Below are 23,230 nucleotides of genomic sequence, written 5' to 3'. Positions count from 1 at the left end.
CAGCGAGTGTTTTCTTCACCAGCAGTTAACTGCAGAGATTATTATGCAGTGAATGTGTGAGGAGTGACACCATCGGGATCACTCCATTACCGAAGACGTCATGATAAACGTGTCTGACTACGCTGAGACAGTCAGCAACCTTGCGGCAGGAGGCAAAGAACTGCCCACAATGAACAGCCAGTCACCTCATCCTAAAACCTCCCTAATGAACAATGTATTTGCAGGCTCAGATTTGTCACCATTGAGAAAAGTGATCATCTGCAGGCAAACCCTCTCACACCTGGACTAACGTCTCCATAAAGTTCAACATTGCACTGATTTCTCAACTTCCCTGCCACCAGATCAGCTCATATAACCACCTCAGAACTCTACTCATCACAGTATTAGGTAAGTCACCAAGGCACTATCATGCACAAGAAAATTAATTTGATTTTCATGAGGCGCAAGTGGCATCTTGGGCAGTGCAACATGACATCACTGCAAGTTTCATAACAGTGCAAGTTTATCACTGACCCTACTTACGTACCCAAAAGTGCTTTCTTTAATAACTGATAGAGAATAATACATGGTTGGTATATAGGCTAGTTTCAAAATACATGGAAGATCATCAAGAACCCCCCCCGCTGACACCATCCAGGCCATGCTCTCTTCTTGATACTGCCTTCAGAAAGGAGGTACAGGAGCTTGAGGTTCCACACCACCATGTTCAGGAACAGTTATGACCTTTCAATAAATAGGCCCCTGCAGCAACGTGGATAACTTCAACCGTGAAATGGTTCCACAATCACTTTCAAGAACTCTACATCTCATGTTCTCGGTATCATTTATTTATTTATTTATTATTTATCTCTTTTTTTTGTATTTATATGGTTTGTCTTCTTTTGCACATTGGTTATTTGTCAGTTTTAAATGCAGCTTTCATTGATTCTACTGTATTTCTTTGTTCCATTGCGAATGCCTGCAAGAAAACAAATCTCAGGGCAGTATATGGTGACATATATGTACTTTGATAATAAATTTACTTTTAAAATACTCTGAACTTTGAACTTGTTATGGTCCCTATCACAATGAGACAAGGTATGGGAAAAACCAAGGCACTCAAGGCAAACTAGTCACCAGGACAAAATAGCCTACATCCAAGGTGACTATAGACATTGGTTGAGATTTGCCAAAATTTAATGTAAAATTTATTCTCAAAGTACATATATGTCTTAAATATATTACAATATACACCTTGAGATTTATTCTCTCTGCTGTAGAAATTCACTAGAGTCTTTGGTGACAAAACAAACCTCCTCAAACTCCGAATGAAGTAGAAATGCTGGTGTGCCTTCTTCACGAGTACATCAATGTGTTGGGTTCAGGACAGATCCTCAAATATGTTGACAGCCAGGAACTTAAAGCTGCTTAGTTTTTCCACGATGACCCCCCAGTTAGGACAGGTACATGTTCTGCTGACTTCCCCTTCCTAAAACCAAATTGTGTTTCTGGTCAAATACACGATGTTTTTGAGGGGTAACTAGATCAATGGTAGCTCTAAACATGATAATGGTTTAGTTTATCAAAAAGATCATCCAATTTAATTTTCACAGAGGTTTGCAGATCTCTACTGATTGTCCACAAAGTTGTGATCGGCAAGCCCAGAATGCCCCAAGCGTTGAAACTGTAATTTTAAAAAAATCAAAAGAGCAACTAGTATTGCCATTCACAATTTTAATCCATGTTGCAGAGCTTGCTGATGTGGACACTGGATCAGGTTGGGAATTTTGATGATCTCTCAGACGTTCACCTTATCCTTACTCTGCCAACATCAACCTGGTCTTGTGAATCAGAAGAGAAGCTTGTACATGCATGGTTACCCGGGAGCAGGTCCAATACAAGTCAGGAGCTCAGGAAAAAGGGAAATAAGAAAAACATTCACCCAAACAATTCATCTGCCAAGTTTAAACCTCCTTCTCCAGCTTTGTACATGGGCAATCAATGGAAAATTTCAAGACACATAAATGCACACTTTTAAAATAAAGTTTCTTCTTGGTATTCCCTGATTCAAACGATTGCAGTAGACAAGACAAGAACGGACATGCATGGTGGCTTGCTTTTCCTCGTAGTGAATGACTCATTGTTGAATTAAAGCATTAAATCCCGTGCAAGGAACTGAAATACTTTAAAACCCAGAATTATGCTAGTGAAATGATTACTGGCACAAAAGCCAATAATCTGACTGTTTAGTAGGATTGACAGGACAGCAAATTATCAAATTGTCAGACTTTAAAGACTCATTCCTCAATTAAACTGGGCTCCCATTTGCACAACTGAATATAGAACACACAGTATACAAACGTGTGGATTTGGTGTACTAAGTCAGTGCAAAATACATTTCTACCATATTTCCTTCTGCACCAGACTATTCATGATAATCCTATCTACCAACAACATGCATAGTTTTTCAGCTTCATATCCACCTGTTGGAAGTGATCCTCTTGCAAACTGTGTTGTCACAAGGATTGAACAGTTTCATTCGTTTTAAGGTGATATCATTATACAGATTCAGTATTTTTCAGAATTGTACGCTTTGTAAAACAGCATATAATCTGCCTTCTGCTTGCTTTACTATGGGGATATACAAAATTATCAACAGCATATTAAGGTAGTCTGAATGTGCATCATTCCTGATTGTGCATTGGATTTTCATGAGTCACATTCTAGCCCAAGAGCTTTGCATTGGTTGGTGTTTTGAAAATAATAATCACAATTCACTATGCAGTCATGTGAAAAACCATCAATCCAAACCTCAAGCAACCAAAATCATTCGGAAAAATTCAAAATAATTTTTCCTCAATAATTTAAATAACTAATATTCCAGAAAGCTTTAAGACAAAATTACACAGTTAAAAGCACTTGTTTTTTATTTTATTTGGATGACTTGGACTCTCCCACAAATGGACAAAATTTACTGAGATTCTTTATTAGTATCAGGAAAATGACACAGGCTCAGTATCTTCAGCAATTCCCATCAGTCACCGTGCATTACAAAAGTACACAATTTAAAAGCACCTCGTGGTGGAAAAATATCCAAGATTCTCTGATACCTTTTCCAATCTATTGGAGCTGACAGTGCCGTGTGAGGAGCGTCTGGAAGAGGCCCACAACAGGAAGTTTGCCAGATATAAGGAACTGGTAGCGACTGTCGGAGGTAGTGATGGAAGGCTAAGTGCATGTCCATTGAAGCTGATTGCCGGATCTTCACTGGACAGTCTCTTCACAGAGCCTCCAGCATATTGGGCATCGCTCTTTCAAGGAGGCAGAGAGCCATCGACAACATTATCAAGGCAGCAGAGAAAGCCTCGGGGTGGCCCTCGATGAAGAGAGCAAGTCTATGGGGATCTGCTACCTGAACACAAGTCATGGTTTGATCAGTCATGGCTTTGTCGCCTGGATGAGGGTGCCTGGTGTGGAAAGACCCAGAACACCCAATGACCTCAGTTTACATCACTGATGATGTGCTCGGAGCATCATGAAATGTATTCTTTAAAAAAAAAGACAAGCTGCAGATACAACTTCACATGTTCTAAACTACTAACTTTCAGTAGAAATAGAGGTACTGAGCATTTTCTCATTCTAACTTCAATTTTGAAAGATAAACACAAATGCCTTCAGATTCATAAGCACTGTTCCTTTAAGACGGGGATCCCAAACATTTCTATACCATGGACCCTACCATTAACAAAGGGGTCTGTGGACCCCTTGTTGAGAACCTGTGCTTTAAGAGAAAATGCAACACTAATTAACCACCATTATACTGGGAATGAACTGTGTTCTGTCATCCTAATTTAAGAATATGAACCCAAAACTGTTACATTGCATTTCTGTTTTCCAGTCAATATATTGGGTCAGTATTGACTTGTGTATTGTGATTTTCCATGAACAATATTCTTGAAAAAAATGAAAGAAAATATAGATTGCATTCCTGTGTGTCATCTGATAAAACCCTGAATAACACAGACAGAAAATTATAGTTAAATTACAAATTCACACAGCGATAATCAGATAACCATCACTGGCTTCAATTCCTGTATATCACTATCCAGCAGCCTATAATGGGCATAGACCAGCATGACGGAGGTCGGGTTTGAAACAGAGTCATCCCTATGACTAAATAGTCAAAGCAACAATACTGGTGTGGTACAAGAAGGAGATAGTTGTTGGAAAATCGGTCACTCCAGGCAGATGAGGCTCGTCAGCCAAGGTTGGCAGCTCATCTAGGAGAAGAAAAACTGATCTCAAGCCTCCGCTGCCTTGTGGCTTTACTCCAAGGAAAAAATCCAAGGCTGGAGTCTCTAAAGGCAGTCCTACATTGCGTTCAATGTTGACTAGCAACTTCTGCAATGCTACTGGTCTTAAACTGTATTGGTCTCTGCCGTTCCTTTAGGTTCATCAGGTGCATGGAGAGGGGGAGCTTGCTACATGGTCAGCAGCTTGCTCTCCATATCGTACTGCCCAGGTCTGTGTATCTAGACAGCCAGGGCACAATAACCATGGTTAACTCTGACCGATGGAGGCTCTCACTCATTCAGTTGCTGGAAAGTATTGGAATTCTGAATCAATAAAAACTACATCAAGAGAACAAGGGAACAAAGATTGTTAGAACAGAATGAGAAGTATAAACATCCAAACTTCAATTTGCATAAGTAAGCATCAATAACGACCAATTTGAGGATCAAAGCAGTTACCTGTTTGACTGAGACTCGACATATTTTGTTCATTTATATTACTGTCAACATGAAGTCAGAAATATATCCCAAGTGTCTTACTCCAAACAGCTGTAACAAAGTTGATTTTAAAATGTTAGAAAATAGAATCTGTGTACTGAAATAAGGACATCTGCAAATGCTGAAGCCACCTGTTGTGACATTAGGGAATTGTGGCATGACCATTTCTGGCCTTGCTGTAGGAAGATGGGGTTAATTCAAGGAAGAGCATTTCTTTAATAAGAAAAAAAACAGGTGTTCTTTTAAAATTGGCAGTGGTTAGAAATAGTCAAACTAAAAGCATCTGTTTCTAACTAAATAAAAATAACAACAGTCCTGAAGGCAAAATAATTGATCCAATAAAAATTGCAGTCTTGGTTTGTACGTGCCTGCATGTGAGTATATGAAGGAAGCCTCCGGCAAACTATCTGGTCTTCAATCTAAATGCACTTGGACCGGTGCCTGGCACAAATCCATAGCCAAAAACTATGCACCCACTTGCAAAAAAACAGATGCCACCACTTGTGTGAGAGCTGGACTGCAGAAAGTTTGGAAAGTAGTTAAAATTAAGTCTGGTTTTGACTTAATAAAAGTACTGTACAGCTTCATAAACATTATTGAACAAAAGAACAACTCAAAGCATCAACTTCAACTTTCTAAATTTCCTGCTCAATATTACACAGAACAGTGTCTTGGGGGTAAGGGCTGGGTAATTTTCTCAGATCACTTTGGCCAACAGTAATATACAAATAATAGGAAAATATCGTGATTGGTATTACTGCCAAAGTAGGAAAGTGGGCTTTTATTAAAAATGCATTCAGTAAATATTTTTATTTACTTCACTAACAGCAACTAGAAGAAATCTTTCCCCAGTTTACATCCCATTGATGCCTTTGATTTTATCTTATAATTTAAAGAGGGGATCATATATTAGCATTTTTAATTTCCATCTTCATAGTGGCCATGAAAACTATATAAACTGACCCTAACATAACTTTACAGAACATTAAACTTGGCAGCATAGTAAAAGACCATTTGTTCTACATTTTAAAAACTACTCTCTTGAATGTATTCCGTGATTTTTCCCTGTTTTTTCTTTCAAATTTATCCAATTATTTTTTGAAAGCAACAGGCATTCACCTTCCATCTTTTTTACTGGTAGAAATTTTCACTCATATTAACTCTCCGATATATAAAAAAAGATTATTAACCTTTCCTTTAGTTCTTCTGTTATTAATCATATGCCCTCCAATTACTGGCTGACCAACCAGCAGAAATATTTCAAAAATCAAAAAAATGTGCAGTTGCCAGAAATCTGAAACAAAAAATGGAAAATGTTGGAAATAGTCAGCAGGTAATCAACCAGAAACTTGAACTTTATTTGTCTTCCAGACCTGACCTGCTGGTTAGTTCCTGTATTTTCTGCGTTGTGTCATTTTATAACTTACTTCATTATATAACCCCTTATAATTCTGAACATCACAAGGGTGTGAATTGTGGTATGTTGCCGTTAACTGAAAAAGAGTTTGAGTACAAGAGTAGATAAATCTTGCTTAAATTGTGCACAATGTTGGTAAAACTGTTTCAGGATTGTTGCATCCAAATCAAGGCTCTCTGCCTTAGGAGGGGTAGATTTATCAATAATGGCGAACTGGCCACGTTCACCTGTTTGATTCCTGGGATGACATGGTTGTCCCAAACCTCTGTTTTGTATCTATTCCCATTCCACGCCAATACCTTACCCTCAATAGCACATAGTTTGAATTCTATTCAATAATCCCTTGGGCAGCACCTTATTTAAGGCCTTCCGCCAATCCAAATACACCACTTCAACCGGATTCCCGTTACCTATTCTGCTGGTTACAATCATAACAAAACCTAACTGATTTAGATTTCCAGCATCTGCAGAATTTCTTGTGTTTATGATTTGTCAAACAAAACTTTCCTTTCATTAATCATGTAGACTCTGCTGAATCCCATCACTACAGTTTTGTTACTACGTCTTTCCATAATGGATTTCAGCATTTTCCTGATTACTGATATCAGACTTACTAGTCTACAGTTCTCTGTGGGGTCACTTTTGCTACCTTCCAGTACATGGGAATAATTCTAGAATTCATGAAATTTTGGACATTGACATTGTGGGTAGCACAGTAGTATAGCTACTAGTGTAATACTATTTCAGTGCCAGCATCCCAGGGTCGATTACACTGGTGTCTGCATGGAGTTTGTGCATTCAACCCATAACTCCGTGGATTGCCTCTGGGTGCTCCAGCTTCCAGAGATGTACGGGTTAGTAGGTTAATTAGTCACATTGTTTGGCACGGGTTCATTGGGCCTGAAGGGTCTATTACCTTGTTGTATCTCTAAATAACCTCCCAGAGGTCCACAACCTTGTCGTAGGGTTTAAAGGCTTGCATGCCTCAATGACCCGGAGAGTTATGTTGACTGGAATCAGGGTTTTGGCTCTTGGTTGGGTCACTTGTGGCAAACAGGTCAAAGGGTAGAGTCTAGACCATGGAGTGGTCCATCGGTCTTCCAGGTTCGGGGGTTCAGCTCAGGGGTAACAATCCTGACTTGTCATGGAATAAAATTGTTTGCGAACAGCAATGAAGAATCCTTCTACATCAGAGTGCGATGGCATTCCTAAGTCTCCACCTGGGACTTGCATGACTGAGAGTAGTGAAAACCGAGCAACTAAAACGATGAAGTAAGTCCTGAACACCACCAGAGATGGAGGACCTTCATTGCTGCCCTAAATGACAACAGTGTAACAGGCAATAGAGATCCTGAAATAAAAATAACCACCTCCACAGTCAGTTTTTCAAAATATTAGGATGCAGATCATTGGGTCCCATTCTTTTCTACAACATTAGTTTTTACTAACCTTTCACTTCTCATTCAATCTAGCCATGTAGTTCTCCAATAATCCTAAAAGACTTTCTCAGTCTTCTGTGAAGAGCAATACAAAATAATTGTTTAATTTCTTTACCATTACTTTATTCCACAATTTTCCTGTCTCAGTTTGAAGCAATTCACATTAACTTCAGATAATTGTTTCCTGGTTGTAATCCTAAAGAAGCATTTAGTCTGTTTATGTTTCTCACAGACTATGTTTTTACACTACTTTCCTTTTTTCATCAACGTCTTGATTTTCCTTTGCTGATTTCCAAAGTTTTTTCTAAGGCTCACTTCTATTTTTTTTAACCATTATTAGCCTTTTCTCAAAGAACAATACCTCAAATCAATAACTATATAAGCAAAACAATAACTACCTAATTCCCCCAAGGCAATCGATTCAGCAGAGGTTCAGATTTCACTCAACCAGCTCCAATGGGTGGGCTACATTCCTCACCAATACTTCAGTGAACGAATTCAAATCCTGCTTAGCATACACACCCTTTCCTTTGTACTCCATTTCACAATTCAAATCTATGTTCTGCTCTGTTAAACTATGTTCTGATCCAAGAAACATCTGGACAAATACTTGTATTGCCAAGGCAAAGGTGATTACTGACCTAATGAAAGTAAATGGGATTAGTGTACATAGGTAGAATGAGCAGCATGGTCAAGATGGGCCAAAGGACTTGTTTTGTGCAGTAGACTCTGACTCTAACTGCCTTCTACGGACTCCTGTTTACCTTCACAATCTCCTCTAGCACAAAGTGGGAAATGATAAGAGTACATTAATTGAGATTGTTGGTACAAAAACAAAACACCTCAGTTTATGATCAGTTTGGTCATTTTGTCAGAATAGAAGAATGTTCCTTTAGAACAAAGATGAGGAGGATCTTTTTATTTTAAAGCCAGAGGGTGGTGAATCTGTGGAATTCATTGCCAAAGACAGCTGTGGAGGCCAAGTCACTGGGTATATTGAAAACTGAGGTTTGATAGGCTCTTGATTAGTAAGGGTGTTAAAGATTACAAGGAGAAGGCAGAAGAATGTGGTTGAGAGGGTTAATATATCAGCCATGATGGAATGGTGGAGCAGAGTCGTGGGCCAAATGGCCTAATTCTGCTCCTATTTCTTAATGACTTACCCTTGAAAGCAGGAGAACATGTGGCAGCTTCCTTTACATTATCTTTAAAAAATTTCTTTACATTTTTCTTACATATTCTTTCTCCCCAAAATGTATCAAGTTACATTATTCCACTGTAATTTTTTGGCATTTCTCAGCCCAGTGAAGCAAGACATTATATTGGCACAGTTCACTATGCAAAAGAAAATTACATTCTTGTACAGATAACACTGAAAATTCTCAAGGCTAGGAGGTGCCATCTGAAAAGTGCAGGTAAAAGACTTCAAACTTTGTGCCTTTCTCACGTAAAAAGCTAGAGCTATAGCTTTCGGCCATGTTATCCATGCTTTGTAGTATTCAGTGTACAAAAAACATTCTTACACAGGATATAGGATGCAATAAGCAAGAGAACATGTATCAATGCAAACACACGAGGAAATCTGCAGATGCTGGAAATTCAAGCCACACACACAAAATGCTGGTGGAACACAGCAGGCCAAGCAGCATCTGTAGGAAGAAGTACAGTTGACATTTTGGGCTGAGACCCTTCGTCAGGACTAACTGAAAGAAGAGATAATAAGAGATTTGAAAGTGGGAAGGGGAGGGGGAAATGTGAAATGATAGGAGAAGACCGGAGGGGGTGAGGTGAAGCTGAGAGCTGGAAAGTTGATTGGCAAAAGGGATACACAGCTGGAGAAGGGAAAGGATCATGGGACGGGAGGCCTCAAGAGAAAGAAAGGGGGAGGGGAGCCATGGGACAGGAGGCCCAGGGAGAAAGAAAGGGTATGTATCACTTAGGTAGGGAAATCTCCCCGGCAATACTTGTTTTTAAAGCACATTTAAAATACTTGAGGACATAATGTAGGACATAAACATTTGTGAGCAGTGAGTGGTAGTTCTTGAGTTGCAAGGCTTGTATGATGGTATAGTGAAAATAACAAGGCACAGAAATTCAGGTAGCACTGTTCTGAGGTAACAGAAATGTGGTCATGAGGGGAAGACCATCAAGAGGGTTGGAGTCCTGCCAAGGGCTGAGCCTTTTGGATTACACAGTAGATCTGGGAGGTGAAGGAAGGGATAGAGATTGGTCCCTCAAGGGATTCATAGAAAAGGACAAGGATTTTGAATTCAGAATGTGCTGGAGGACAGATCAAAACTGGAGATTAGTGAATGACACTTGGATTAGAGCAGCAGAGTTTTGGCTGAGTTAGAAAATATAAGAAAAGGGAAAAGAAAGCTAATGCAGCAATGTAAAAAAACCCTGTCTTCAAAAATTTCAGCAGTAAGGGGCATAACCTTACTTTTACTGTATCAACTTAATGTTTAATTCTTAATGTCTATTTTTGCAAACACACCCAAAAATATCTCAAGACATTCATGACTCTTGGCAATCAGGGAAATTCACTTTCCTACTTAAACATTAATATTTGTTCATCTATGTGAAGAATATCTGATTATTCATGGGTCTCCATCTATTAATGCATCATTAAAAAGTTGTAAAGCAAATATGCAAGTTAAGTTTAATTTGACAAAAACAGTGTTGGGTGTCCCTCTGATTTTATATAGTAAATACTTTGCAAAGTTAGTTTCTTTGAATTGACAGAAAAGGAAATACTGGCAAGACATATGTGCATTTGTCCCAAGTTTTATTCTTTATATATAATCCCATCCAAAATAAACATAATCCTTCTCAACCTAAACAAGCCTGGAGCACAAGCTCCACTTTGGTGGAAGGGACAATGTGACAATAGAGTCATCTGTCTTCACACTTGGAAAACAGACAAGCAATGCCATTGACATACAAAGAAACTAGTGAAAGACAAATCTGGCAACAATAACCAGGGACAGATTTAGAAAAGTAACACGGTGTTTGACTCCAAAATAACTGAACTTCTTAGCGCAGATCCATTGCCAACTCAGTAAATATTTTGTTGCACTTGAAAAATGTGTTATTTTGCACTAAACTTCTTCGAAGGGCCATGCTCTTACTAATTGCAAAAATGCCACCTGTTTTTTTTTAATTTTAGGGTAAGTCAGGGTAAAATTTACATTTTTTGAACTTTCAACTCTGTTTTGTGAATTAAATAGTTCTGCAGTTTCCTGGATGCCAACCTGCCGAGTCTACAATTCTGCTCGAGGTCACCAGCTGCTCAAGTGCATGTCGTAGCAGTGCGGTAACATAATAACATGGCCTAATGATTGAGCACTGACCTCCCTTATAACCTTTTGATTGTAATTGAATATATTTTATTTTGACATAAATATATGTGCATGACTGGAAGAATGCCAGCCAGTGAAAGATTATGTAGGCAATGTTTCATTGCCCTAAACATCTGAGAGGTCACTTTAGAGCTCGTTAAGATTAGGAGTACATGGAGGGGAATGTACGGCAATGCACAGCAATGCTTTTAGATACAATCAAGAGAGGAAGGCAAAAGGCCAAAGGCTTAAACTTGCTGAACATGTAATAGAAGCTATTCCTATTGGGAACTGGAAATTGACTCACAAATTAAATAGTGGAGACAAAAACCACAATTTGGATTAAATCTGATGTGACGGTGGAGGTGATTTTAGGGCCAATCTAGATGGATGAGCTGAACATTTCTGCTCTAACAATAACAATATAACAGGAACATAAGAAGGAGTAGCTCATTCAGCTTTCAAACCTGCTCTGCTATTCAATAAGATCATCATCTTCCTCAACACTAGCTTTCAGTCCTGAAGAACCGTCTTGGCCCAAAACATCGAATGTTTAATCATTTCCACAGATGCTGCCTGACCTGTTGAGTTCCTCCAGTACTTTGTGTGTGTTGCTTTGGATTTCTGGTATCTGCAGACTTCTTTGTTCCCATGCCTTTCCCACTTTCACTTCTGTTTTGAATAACTTAAGTTCTATGGGTAACATATAGCTCGCAGCCCTTTTGATAATTTCAAGACCAAGTTAAACTAGATTCCAAGCCAGCAAAAGCACCCCCTCTTCCCAGAATCTACTTTGTGAGGCTTCTCAAGGATTCTCATCAAGGACATTACCTCTGATTCCACTAAATTCAAAGGAATTTAGGCCTAGCCTTTTTTTTTGTAATTTGTTTTTTATTGAAGTTCATCATCAAACATTTCCATAAGATGTATTTTAGATACTGTACATATATATCATATATTCATATATGCCACAAATCTCCACATAATATTTATCTGAGGCATACACTTACAGAAAAGAGAGGAAAGAAAGAACAAGCAATCTTTCAATCACCTTGTGGGTCTGAAAACTATCTCTACTCTACAGTTGACAACTTAGACCAAAATTTACTCCAGGTGGATGCTTCCCTGGTGTCATGGATTATTGATTACCTGACTGGCAGACCACAGTACGTGCGCTTGCAACACTGTGTGTCAGACAGAGTGGTCAGCAGCACTGGGGCTCCACAGGGGACTGTCCTGTCTCCCTTTCTCTTCACCATCTACACCTCGGACTGCAACTACAACACAGAGTCTTGCCATCTTCAGAAGTTTTCTGATGACTCTGCCATAGTTGGATGCATCAGCAAGGGAGATGGGGCTAAGTACAGGGCTACGGTGGGAAACTTTGTCACATGGTGTGAGCAGAATCATCTGCAGCTTAATGTGAAAAAGACTAAGGAGCTGGTGGTGGACCTGAGGAGGGCTAAGGCATCGGTGACCCCTGTTTCCATCCAAGGGGTCAGTGTGGACATAGTGGAGGATTACAAATACCTGGGGATAGGAATGGACAATAAACTGGACTGGTCAAAGAACACTGAGGCTGTCTACAAGAAGGGTCAGAGCCGTCTCTACTTCCTGAGGAGACTGAGGTCCTTTAACATCTGCCGGACAATGCTGAGGATGTTCTACGAGGCTGTGGTGGCCAGTGCTATCATGTTTGCTGTTGTGTGCTGGGGCAGCAGGCTGAGGGTAGCAGACACCAACAGAATCAACAAACTCATTCGTAAGGCCAGAGATGTTGTGGGGGTGGAAATGGACTCTCTGACGGTGGTGTCTGAAAAGAGGATGATGTCCAAGTTGCATGCCATCTTGGACAATGACTCCCATCCACTCCATAATGTACTGGTTAGGCACAGGAGTACATTCAGCCAGAGACTCATTCCACCGAGATGCAACACTGAGTGTCATAGGAAGTCATTCCTACCTGTGGCCATCAAACTTTACAACTCCTCTCTCGGAGTGTCAGACACCCTGAGCCAGTAGGCTGGTCCTGGACTTATTTCCACTTGGCATGATTAACTTATTATTTTTAATTATTTATGGTTTTATATTGCTATATTTCTACACTATTCTTGGTTGGTGCAGCTATAACAAAACCCAATTTCCCTCAGGATCAATAAAGTATGTCTGTCTGTCTGTTCAAATTTAAGGATGCCAATGGAACAACAGAGTAAGTAGTGAGATACCAAAGATAAATAATGCATAGGTAACAGGAATAGTGGGAAAACCAAATGAACAACAAAGGAAGAAACTGTAGGTATTATTAAACACCATCTCGCTAAGAACAAAAGGGGCATTCAATGCCATAAGGTTCTTTTGGATCACACAGGAGGCAACCGTGTCTGCCAAAAATCAGATCCGTGCAGGCAGCTGCAAGCCAAATGCAAAACCACTGGAGTTCACTAAAATTAGTAGCCCAGAAGACTCATTAAAATTGGTTGTTGCCAAGACCCAGCAGCTTGCAATGTTTTTCTCCATTGTCAGAGGCTTCCTGATCTTAATGGCACCAATGGAGTCTTTTAAAATGTCCTGTTTATACTATATTTCAGTTTCTTTCATAGATGTCCTCAAATCACTTTTTGTCACTATTTTCCAAGAACTTCCACATTTCGCAGTGGAAGATGAAGGATCATGTAGATAAGTACAAATGAAAACACTTAGGTGATCTAAGTGTAAATGTTTAGCTCACCAGAAGATAGAGATAGTCATTTGCTACCTGTAGTCTGCTTTGCATTAATGTAGACAACAGAGCAAGGATATTAATGAATAAACAATTGTGTTCACACTGCAATTTATCACAATACCAAAGCATTTCATACAATAAACTTTTAAAATGTGAAGATAGTTATGATTATAGTGATATGGTACATAAAATAAGCAATTTATTGGACTCTGAAGAAACAATCCATCTCAGCTGAATGAGATTTTTAACGTTAATTTAAATTGGTATACAGGACATCAGTTTAATATCCCATCAGAAGGAAAGAGAAAATTGCATCATACATTTAATACCTGGGTCCTAACACGGGGCATGATCTCAACATTTTTTAGTCCTGTGGCAAGGAAGTTAATAAGTGGCTGAAGCTGCAAACAACAAAGCAAAATCTGTAAGCTTTGCTGCCTGAACTGCTTCCATTACCCAGACAGATTTCAGTTTAAAATGCAAAACGCTCAGTTTAAAACCTTGAAAATCTCAACGCAAAGTTTTGAAAGAGAACAGCTGTGTGCACACTACATTGAATCAAGTTGTCAACATAAAATAAAATTAAAATGGGATCTTGATCAAATCTACTGTGGAATTTTAAAACTAAGAACACTTGGAAGAGATGTTTATCCATTTTCACCCTTTATCCCTACACAACCCCCTCCCAGCATGTGATCTGAACCTACTGCTGCTAACAAGAAAATCTGGACAATAAACAAACTGCGGACATCTTTGAAGTAGTTCCTGTGTTGAAATACAGGCACAAAAAGAAAATATTCAGTTGACTAAAGACTGCAGTTCCTTCAAGCCATGAAGGATGGCCAAGATCACAATAAAATCACATTACTCCCTTTCACTTGAGAAACCGTATGGAAGTGTACCATTAGCAGCATCTTGTACTGCAATGAAAACATTTCAAATGGTCTTTATTGACTAAAGCTAGGGCCTAATGTGTTTACATAATGGCAAGATCTTGTAGCTTATACAATCAGCTTCAAGGGAAGGTGAATTAGAATCTGAAAGCAGATTTCACAGTATAAACATTTTCTTCTATCCGATCTCCCAATCCATGGATGAGCCCAGACATGCACGGTGGCATCCATTATACACAAGGATAATCCTTTGATTTTTTAAAATCATGCATGCATGACCCTTGAAGAATGCCTGGGGTCTCTTTAAAGCAACAATGTCATAGATAGTTAAAGGGGACGCTCCAGCAAATCTCAGACCATGGAGGTAAATGCTGGGAACATACTTCAGAAAGGTCCTCTTGTAATATTGTTGTTTGATGTAGGAACATAAGAAATAGGAGGAGGAGTTGATCTTTTGAGTCCTCAGTAAATTTCATGACTATTGGTTCAAATTCCATGTTCTTGGCTGATTCACATAACCCTGTCGGAAGTGTCAGTTTCAGGGCCAAATTCATGACAGTCTCTCACCCCTCCCCACCCAATGCACCTCCAATTAGGAGCAGATATCCACATCTCCCTCTAACCCTGTGACCGCCCAGTAGGCCCACCCACCGAACCACATCATAACCATGCATCCGAGACCACGGATCTGCTGTTTATTGCTCGTCACTCCTTCACTCCACTGCTTGTTGAGTTTGAGGCCTCACGACAGACACCCCAAACTACCCTCAGCTCCTTGAGCCCTTTTCCTTGCAATGCTAATATGCACAAAGCATGTTCATTGTGCACATCACCATGGACTTCTTGTGCTGCTGAATCTGAAAAGGTCAACCCTTGAGAGGGACATTCTTGGCTCTGTCACAAATCTCTCCATTGATAACTACTAAATGGGTATCATCCATTTTCTTGGCCTTCTCCCAATAAGTTGCTAAAAGTGAAAACTGATAAATTGGTTGTTTGAAACTGGGCAATCAAAGAGATTAAGTAACTAGAAAACAAGCACATGTTAAACCTGTGAAATTCAGTATCCAGAAGGTAAAAAGGCGGAAAGACTGAACTATGAGCAAACAAAAATCGAAGAGACAGAAAAAGAACTGCTTTAAAAATTGGTCAATTTTAAAATTCAAGATTTTCAAAACCTGGAAACTTAATTATATGACTGTCTCCTAAGGCTACTGATGCTTGTAATTACAAGATGTATAGAGATAATTACATTTTTTACAAAGGAGCCTCTGGGTAAATCCAGACCAACATGATTCAGGCAGTCACTTTGGGATTAACTGCTCTATGAAACTACTGCATATTTACCCTTAAATATTAGCAAGCACAATTAACCACTGCAATTGTTTCAATGGCAAATGTTTGCCCAAATGTTCTGGCATTTATTCTCTTCCCTCCCTCCCTTCAGCAGTTTAACAGACGTGGAAATATTCACATTAATTTAACTAGAATTAACTGGAAATGGACCCCATTGTCACTCATTAAACCAAAAATTGGAACAGTCAAACTCTGTTGGGACTGGGTTCACAAATTTTAGATGGCCACAGAGCACTGGACTTGTGCAGAAGAACCAAAGAACCAACCACAGATGTGATTCTTGATCATTACAAGCTGGATAGAATGGCATGGTATACTATTTTTACATGAAAAACTTGAATCAATGGAAAAATTATCCCCTAGCTTTGGATCAATTTGAGTTCTGTCCCAACACGAGGCAGCATCTTTAGAGGCTGAGATAGCTTCTTTGTAAAAAAAAATAGAGGACGTGTCCTGCTTTTGAACAGATGTTCCTATATAATTTAAGTTGGCTGGAGTATTATTTATATGGCTGGATTTTCACAGAATTATTTTTACACAGTGCAACTTCGTTACACTAACATTAACAAAAGCCAGATTTTTTTCCACTCAAAAGAGAGTAAAAACAAGTCCTGATTCTTAGCTGTATTTTTGGTGGTTTTGAATCTAGCTTACTCAGGCTAGGAAACCATTCCCACAGTTCCAATTTAATTTATTAAGCAGAGTCAGCAGATAAATCAAAGCTGCTCCAAATTCCAGCATCATCCTTAAGGAAGCTTTTATTTACCAAAGGACTTTTGGCATATAACATACACAAAATGCTGGAGGAACCCAGCATCTATGGAAAAGATTATCAGTCGACGTTTTGGGCTGAGACTCTTCATCAGGACTGGAAAGGAAGGGGGAAGATGCAGGAATAAAAAGGTACGGGAGGGAAGGAAAATAGCTAGAAGGTGATAGGTGAAGCCAGGTGGGTAGGAAAGGTAAAGAGCTGGAGAGGAAGTAATCTGATACGAGAGGAGAGTGGACCACATGAGAAAGGGGAGGAAGGGACCCAAGGGGAGATGATAGAAAAGAGAACACAGTGGGGAATAGAAGAGGGGAGAGGGTGACTGGAAGTTTCCATCAAGTTAGAGGCTACCCATACGGAATATAAGGTGTTTCTCTTCCATCCTGAGGGTGGCCACATCGTGTCACAAGAGGAGGTATGGACTGACATGCCACACATGAATTGGAATTAAAATGTTTGGGCACTGGGAAGTTCCGCAGCCAGATCATTGCTAAATCTAGGTGATAGAATTTGGCATGTTTTAAAAGAAGTAGTGAGTTAATTATAGTGACTAAATGTCACTGATAGCAATCATTTGAGTGGAGAAAGAGCAATGTTCCTGGAATACAACTTTTTAGGAACCTCTTTTACATGGATCAGAGAAAACAGGTGCCTCTTTCAAATATTACTAGAAAATTGAAGGATGGCACATGTTATTCCTACATTCAAGAAAGGTAATAGGGATAATCCTGGGATTATAGACCAGCGATTCTTACATCCGTGGTGGGCAAACTGTTGGAGAGGATTGTTAGAGGATTTAAAAGCATTTGGAGAAACATAGACATATTAGGGATTGTCAGCATGGCTTTGTGAGGAGCAGGTTGTTCCTCATGAGCCTGATTGAATTTTCAAGAAAGCAACAAAAAAAAACTGATAATGGCAGAGCAGTGGATGAGGTGTATTTCAGTTATACATTCACCAAGATTTGGAATTGTCTTGCCCACAGAAAGCAGAGGGTGGTAGTTGATGGAGCATATTTTGAATGGATTCCAGGTCAGTGACTAGCTGTATTCTGTAGGGCTCCGTTCTGGGAGTCCTAATCATTGTGATTTTTTATAAATAACTTGAATGAAGATGTGGTTAGTATGTTTGCAAATAACACTAAGGCTGGCAGTGTTGTAGATAGTGTAGAAGGTTGTCATTGGTTACAACTGTATATTTATAGGATGCAGAGCTAGGCTGAGAATTGGCAGGTGGATTACAATCCAGAGCAATGTGAAGTGATACACTTTGGAAAGTCAAACTTGAAGTCAGAGTACAAGGTTAATGGCAGGATTGTAAACAGTGTAGAAGAACAGTAGGATCTTGAGGTCCAAGTTCACAGGTCCCTGAAAGATACCACACAGGCTGATAGGCTGCTTAAGAAGGCATATGGTGTGTTGGCTTTCATTAATCAGGGAAGTGAGTGCAACATCCACAATGAAGTACTGCAACACTACAAAACTCTGGTTAGACTACACTTGGAATATAATGTTTAGTTCTGGTTGCCTCATTAGAGGAAGGGCATGGAAGCTTTAAAGAGTGTGAAGAGGAGATTTACCAGAATGCTGTCTGGATTAGAGAGCATGTCTTATGAGGAAAGATTGAGCAAGCTAGAGCTTTTCTCTTTGGAGTGAAGAAGGATGAGAGATGACTTGATGGAGATGTATAAAATGATAAGAGGCATAGATAGGATGGACAGACAAAGACTTTTCCCCATGGCAGCAATCGCTATTACAAGAGACATTTGCTTAAAAGTATTGTGGGGTGGTTGTAGAGTCAGATACATTGCGGATATGTAAGAGAGTTTTAGATAGACACATAGATGAAAGAAAAATGGAGGGCTATGTGGGAAAGAAGGGTTAGATCAGGGATTCCTCTCCTGAGATCCACAGACCCCTTGGTTGATGGTAGCAGACCATGGTAAAAAAATGGTTGGGAACTCTTGGGTTAGATTGATCTTGGAGTTGGTTAAAAGATCGGCACAGTATCATGAGTCAAATGCCCTCTACTGTGCTGAGTGAATTCAACATTTTCCAATCATTCTTTCTCTTGGATACACACTAGCAATTGAAAGCAGACAAATTATGACATAGCAAGTAGCAGTTACTTCCTGCAGATTCATTGCTGCTAAGAACTAGCTTTATTCTGGCCACTTGGTACAACATTATCATATTGTTCTTTAGGGTTAGAATGGGATGATGGGATGGAGGGCAGCGGGGGAGCAGAGGGGAAGGCAGGAACGTGCCCTGTTGATCTAAATTCCCTTGTCCCTCACCGTTACTCCCGTGGAAATCAATGGACTCACGCAACCTGCAACAAGAATAAACTGGCACCCACATAGGAGACAGATTTCCCCAGGAAGGGTGCTGGGAAATTGCTGCAAATTCACACAATTTTGCTGGACTCACAAGAGGAAGAATGGGTGGGACTTGATCATTCACAAGTTAATTCTGAACTTGAGGAAATGTTGACAGCTCAGAATGTAAATGCACACATTTCTCAGCAGGTTTAGTTCAATAATGGAGCATTCACAACATGGGTCAACAGTCTTTGTCAATGCCATTCCTGGTATCACCATTCACCACTGTGCCCACTAATGAAAGGATTTTATGGCATTGGTGGGTGGATAGAAGAGGCTGATCATGCAACTTCCTTGGATTTAAACTAAATCACACTTCCCTTTTAAAGGCAAGAATTTGACAGGGTCATATTAAGCATTTATCATGAAGTGCGAATAATAACACAATAATTCTCACACAATTTTAACTTTTGGTCTCAACAAGCCTTTTTACTTTGCAAATTAAGATTTTTGAAAATCTCATTAAAGAAGCACAAGTCAAATATTCCAAAAAGCTACCAAGGAACTGCAATGCATCTCTGAAGCATCACAGTCAATTAGGCAAGCAGAAGGAATGACAGCAAGTGAAAAGAGTGCAGTAAAGAAAAATTGTACTAATTATTATTTCTTACCTTATCTGCTTCTCCTAATTTAATCATTTAAAGATTTAAACACATTACATCCCCTGCTAATCAATCATTAGCAGGGGAAATGGGAAGTTCACATTTTAGACCAACAATCCTGTCTCAAGAGATCAAGTCAGGTCAAATCATCCATCAAGAAGTATGTCAATTTGAGAGACTAAAAGTACCCTGGAGATCACACTCAGGCCATGGATAAATCAGCAGACAACAGGACAGGAATATGTTTGTGCCTTCTAATCAGCAGTGTGTGGCTATATTGCTAGCCACAACATCTGAGAGGCCATTAGCTTTCGTTAAATGGTTTCACCCACTCCACTCTATCACTTTGTGAATCTGATCTGCCCTACATATCATTCAACTTTCACTCCTTAACGTGCAGAACTACTCTGATTTCATTTTAACAAATTAACTTCTTCACATTTGCTGTTTTATTAAACTCCATTTCACGCTTTTTGACCATTCCAATTTATCACTATCTTCTTAAAGCTCCCCTTAATTCTTTGACTCTTATTTGTAACTCTTACTTAAATGTATTGTGAGAATTTGGCCACCTTTTAGAGTCATAGAAAAATACAGAACAGAAACAGGTCCTTCAGCCCATCTAATCTGTGCTGAGCCATTGAAACTATCTACTCCCATCGACTTGCACCAGGACCGTAGCCCTCCATACCCTTACCATTTTACTCTATTTCTATATGCAAATGAATGGATGGAGTATACTGGGATCCACAGGTTGCCACTGGCAACCACACTGAGAAGCCTCCCTCACATAGAAACATAGAAAACCTACAGCACAATACAGGCCCTTCTGCCCACAAGGTTGTGCCGAATATCTCCCTACCTTAGAAACTACTAGGCTTACCCATAGCCCTCTATTTTTCTATGCCCCATGTAACTATCCAAAAGTCTCTTAAAAGACCCTATTGTATCCACTTCTCCCTTCCAACCATCCTTGAAAACAAATTTATCACTGCCCTTTAATTCCTATCACTTGAATCGTATTAAACACTTTGGATGTACATAATTATTTTAAGTTTTTACAAAGGAACACAATGCTACTCCCTTAACGATCTGTACACCAAATGGATCCTACACAAACCACAAAGCTATTGGAGACCAATAATAATGTAAAGCTCTTTTTCTCCTCATAATTAAGTTATTCATTAAGGATCTTCATTTTGTTTTACTATTCACTGGCTTTCCCATAGTCTCGTGAATACAATGTTCAGTTCCATAGACACCAAAAGTGCTATTTCATAAGAACGGTTTGGACTACTCAATCATTAGAGTCAATCAAGCCAATCATAATAATTCCATTGCTGCCACTGATTGAAATCAGTTCACTCAGCACACAAAGAGTGCGCCAGGCGCTTCCTTTATTCATGAAATCGGCTAAGCTTTCAGCAAAGTGGAAGTGTCTTTTAAAAATATATTCTGCAAATCAAACTCACTCACAAAGAAAAAGATCTTGGGCCTCCTGCAGTTTATTTTATTTCTCCAGTAATTGTGTGTACTGACTTAAAATCTAGATTGCACTGATGGATCGATGACAGAATTATTTTTGCTTCAGTGTTTTGCAGGATGCAAACCAAAGGGATTGGTTGCTGCTTGCATGAAGCATTTTCATTATTTTTATAAATAAATGCAGAAATGACAGGTCAGAAATCGGTTCTGCCTAATAGTCTTTCCGCTAATATGATCCTGCATTAGCTAAGTGGTTTATAAGCACAATTCCGCCAGTATCTTAAACAGAATGGAGGATTACCAATTACCACTTGAGACTCCACAGGGTATATAATGAACTTGCCCTCCTTCAAAATATTGCCCCAAGTTGGAAGTTAGTAGACCTTGCCTCTATTCGCAACACATCAGTTAGCTGAGGAACTCACATCAAAAAGGGTGACAAGAAAATAAAATTAATTAACACTGCCTTATTCTAGTTGTTCTTTACCCCCTTTTTACCTTCTCCAGATCACCTTCTTTCTCAGGGTCGCAATCCACTCCAGTTTCATCCTCCAGGATTGGATTTGTAGGAGGTGGCGCAGGTTCTGGCTTTTTCTGTCAATTGGAAGAATAGAGCTTTCAGTCAATGTACAAATTCAAAAACCATGAGCAAAAATATATTTCAACACATACATGCAATAAACACACAAATATGCCAAATTAATAAACCAGCTCATTCAGAACATATATAGAACAAAAATAAACTGCATGGAATTTTACTTCTGGACTTCTTCACTGCTGTGGGAGGCCTGAAGCTCCCTTACTGATTCAAACATTCACTGTTTCTCTTTATTGGCTGGAATGGTTTGTACCATCATGGCGTGATACAAGAGTACAAATATTTACTATATAAAGCAAGATCTTTTTCACGTTATTTGAGTTACACCTTTATTCCTAATGATAAAACGGATGACAGGCAGACAAATAATTAAAATTTGACTATTAACTATAACTAGAATGCATATACCAAAAGTAAATTCACAACGACTTTATAATACTGTTATTCACCTGTAAGGAACAGGTTGGCAGGGGCAGAGACTTTATGGTTACTTTAAGCAGAACCCTGACCAGAAGCCAGTCATTACAAAATGTCAATGTATTATGAAAGGTGTCCAGTCTCACAAGAGAAAGATAGGCTTCACTGCTTTAATCAACACTGAACAAGCTGTGCCCTGTCAAGCTAGGAAACTGTCAATGGTAGGCTGGTTTGAAAGGCCTTAAACGGGGACACTTCCTTTCATTCAGCAGGAAATAGGAACTATCTGCGAAAACTATTATGGTTCTGTTGAAGGCAAAGATCGTTTATGAACTTCATCAAGCCAGTTACCACATGGTAGCATTCTCAAAAATATGCTTTAATTTTGTCACAACTATTAATTAGGTTTTGCAAATATTTTCTATTATTGAGAATTTCAGCATGCAAAACATTAACTGTTTATAGAATGACCTATCCCCCCCATTCTCTGTAATTATAATTACAAAGTGCTCCACAAAACAAAGTACTTTTAACTAGCCCAGTTTGTACATTAGAAGCTGTAACCAATTAACGCTCACAACCCAAAAACTAAAAATTCAACTTGATTCATAGAAAAATTATTGTAAATTAAACACTCACCAATCAATATGAGTATGCATGGGGAGCTCTGTCAAGCTTCTGTGATTTGTCAAGTTATAATTGTCTGTCTTTAAACAAAGTAAAGGCAGAGATGATGATTGACCACTACAAGATAATATGCAGGTTGGCCATGTGAGTGCTTCATTCCACCTACTTGTCCTCACTGATGTCAACAATACTCTCAATATTAGGCCAAGATTTCAGGCCCCCTATTATCTTAACTACATCAGACTACACGTTCACAATTCACAACTGAAACCTACCTGTCTCATCTCTCATCCTCTTAATCTTGTCAAGTAGCCAGACTCTCAGAGTTCTAGCACAATTAACATTTTTGTAATAACTGCTTCATTTTAAACAGCTCCATTTTAATAGTACTTAACTAGTGAATCCCCTACTTTTG

At 39.2% G+C, this 23,230-nt stretch overlaps 1 protein-coding gene across 2 annotated transcripts in view; it reads right to left on the bottom strand.

The window, feature by feature from the left end:
- vps53 (VPS53 subunit of GARP complex) overlaps positions 1–23,230 on the bottom strand; it is a 274,043-nt gene that overhangs the window by 139,704 nt on the left and 111,109 nt on the right. For both annotated transcript variants that reach the window (XM_059973414.1, XM_059973415.1), the window contains exon 12: positions 21,672–21,767. In XM_059973414.1, coding sequence (XP_059829397.1) covers positions 21,672–21,767 — 96 coding nt within the window. The remainder of the gene's footprint in view (positions 1–21,671; positions 21,768–23,230) is intronic.

This window comes from Hypanus sabinus, chromosome 6 (assembly GCF_030144855.1).
Source record: "Hypanus sabinus isolate sHypSab1 chromosome 6, sHypSab1.hap1, whole genome shotgun sequence".
Lineage (NCBI taxonomy): Eukaryota > Metazoa > Chordata > Chondrichthyes > Myliobatiformes > Dasyatidae > Hypanus > Hypanus sabinus.
Note: the sequence above shows the minus strand (reverse complement) of the source record. Positions and strands in the feature narration are given on the sequence as shown.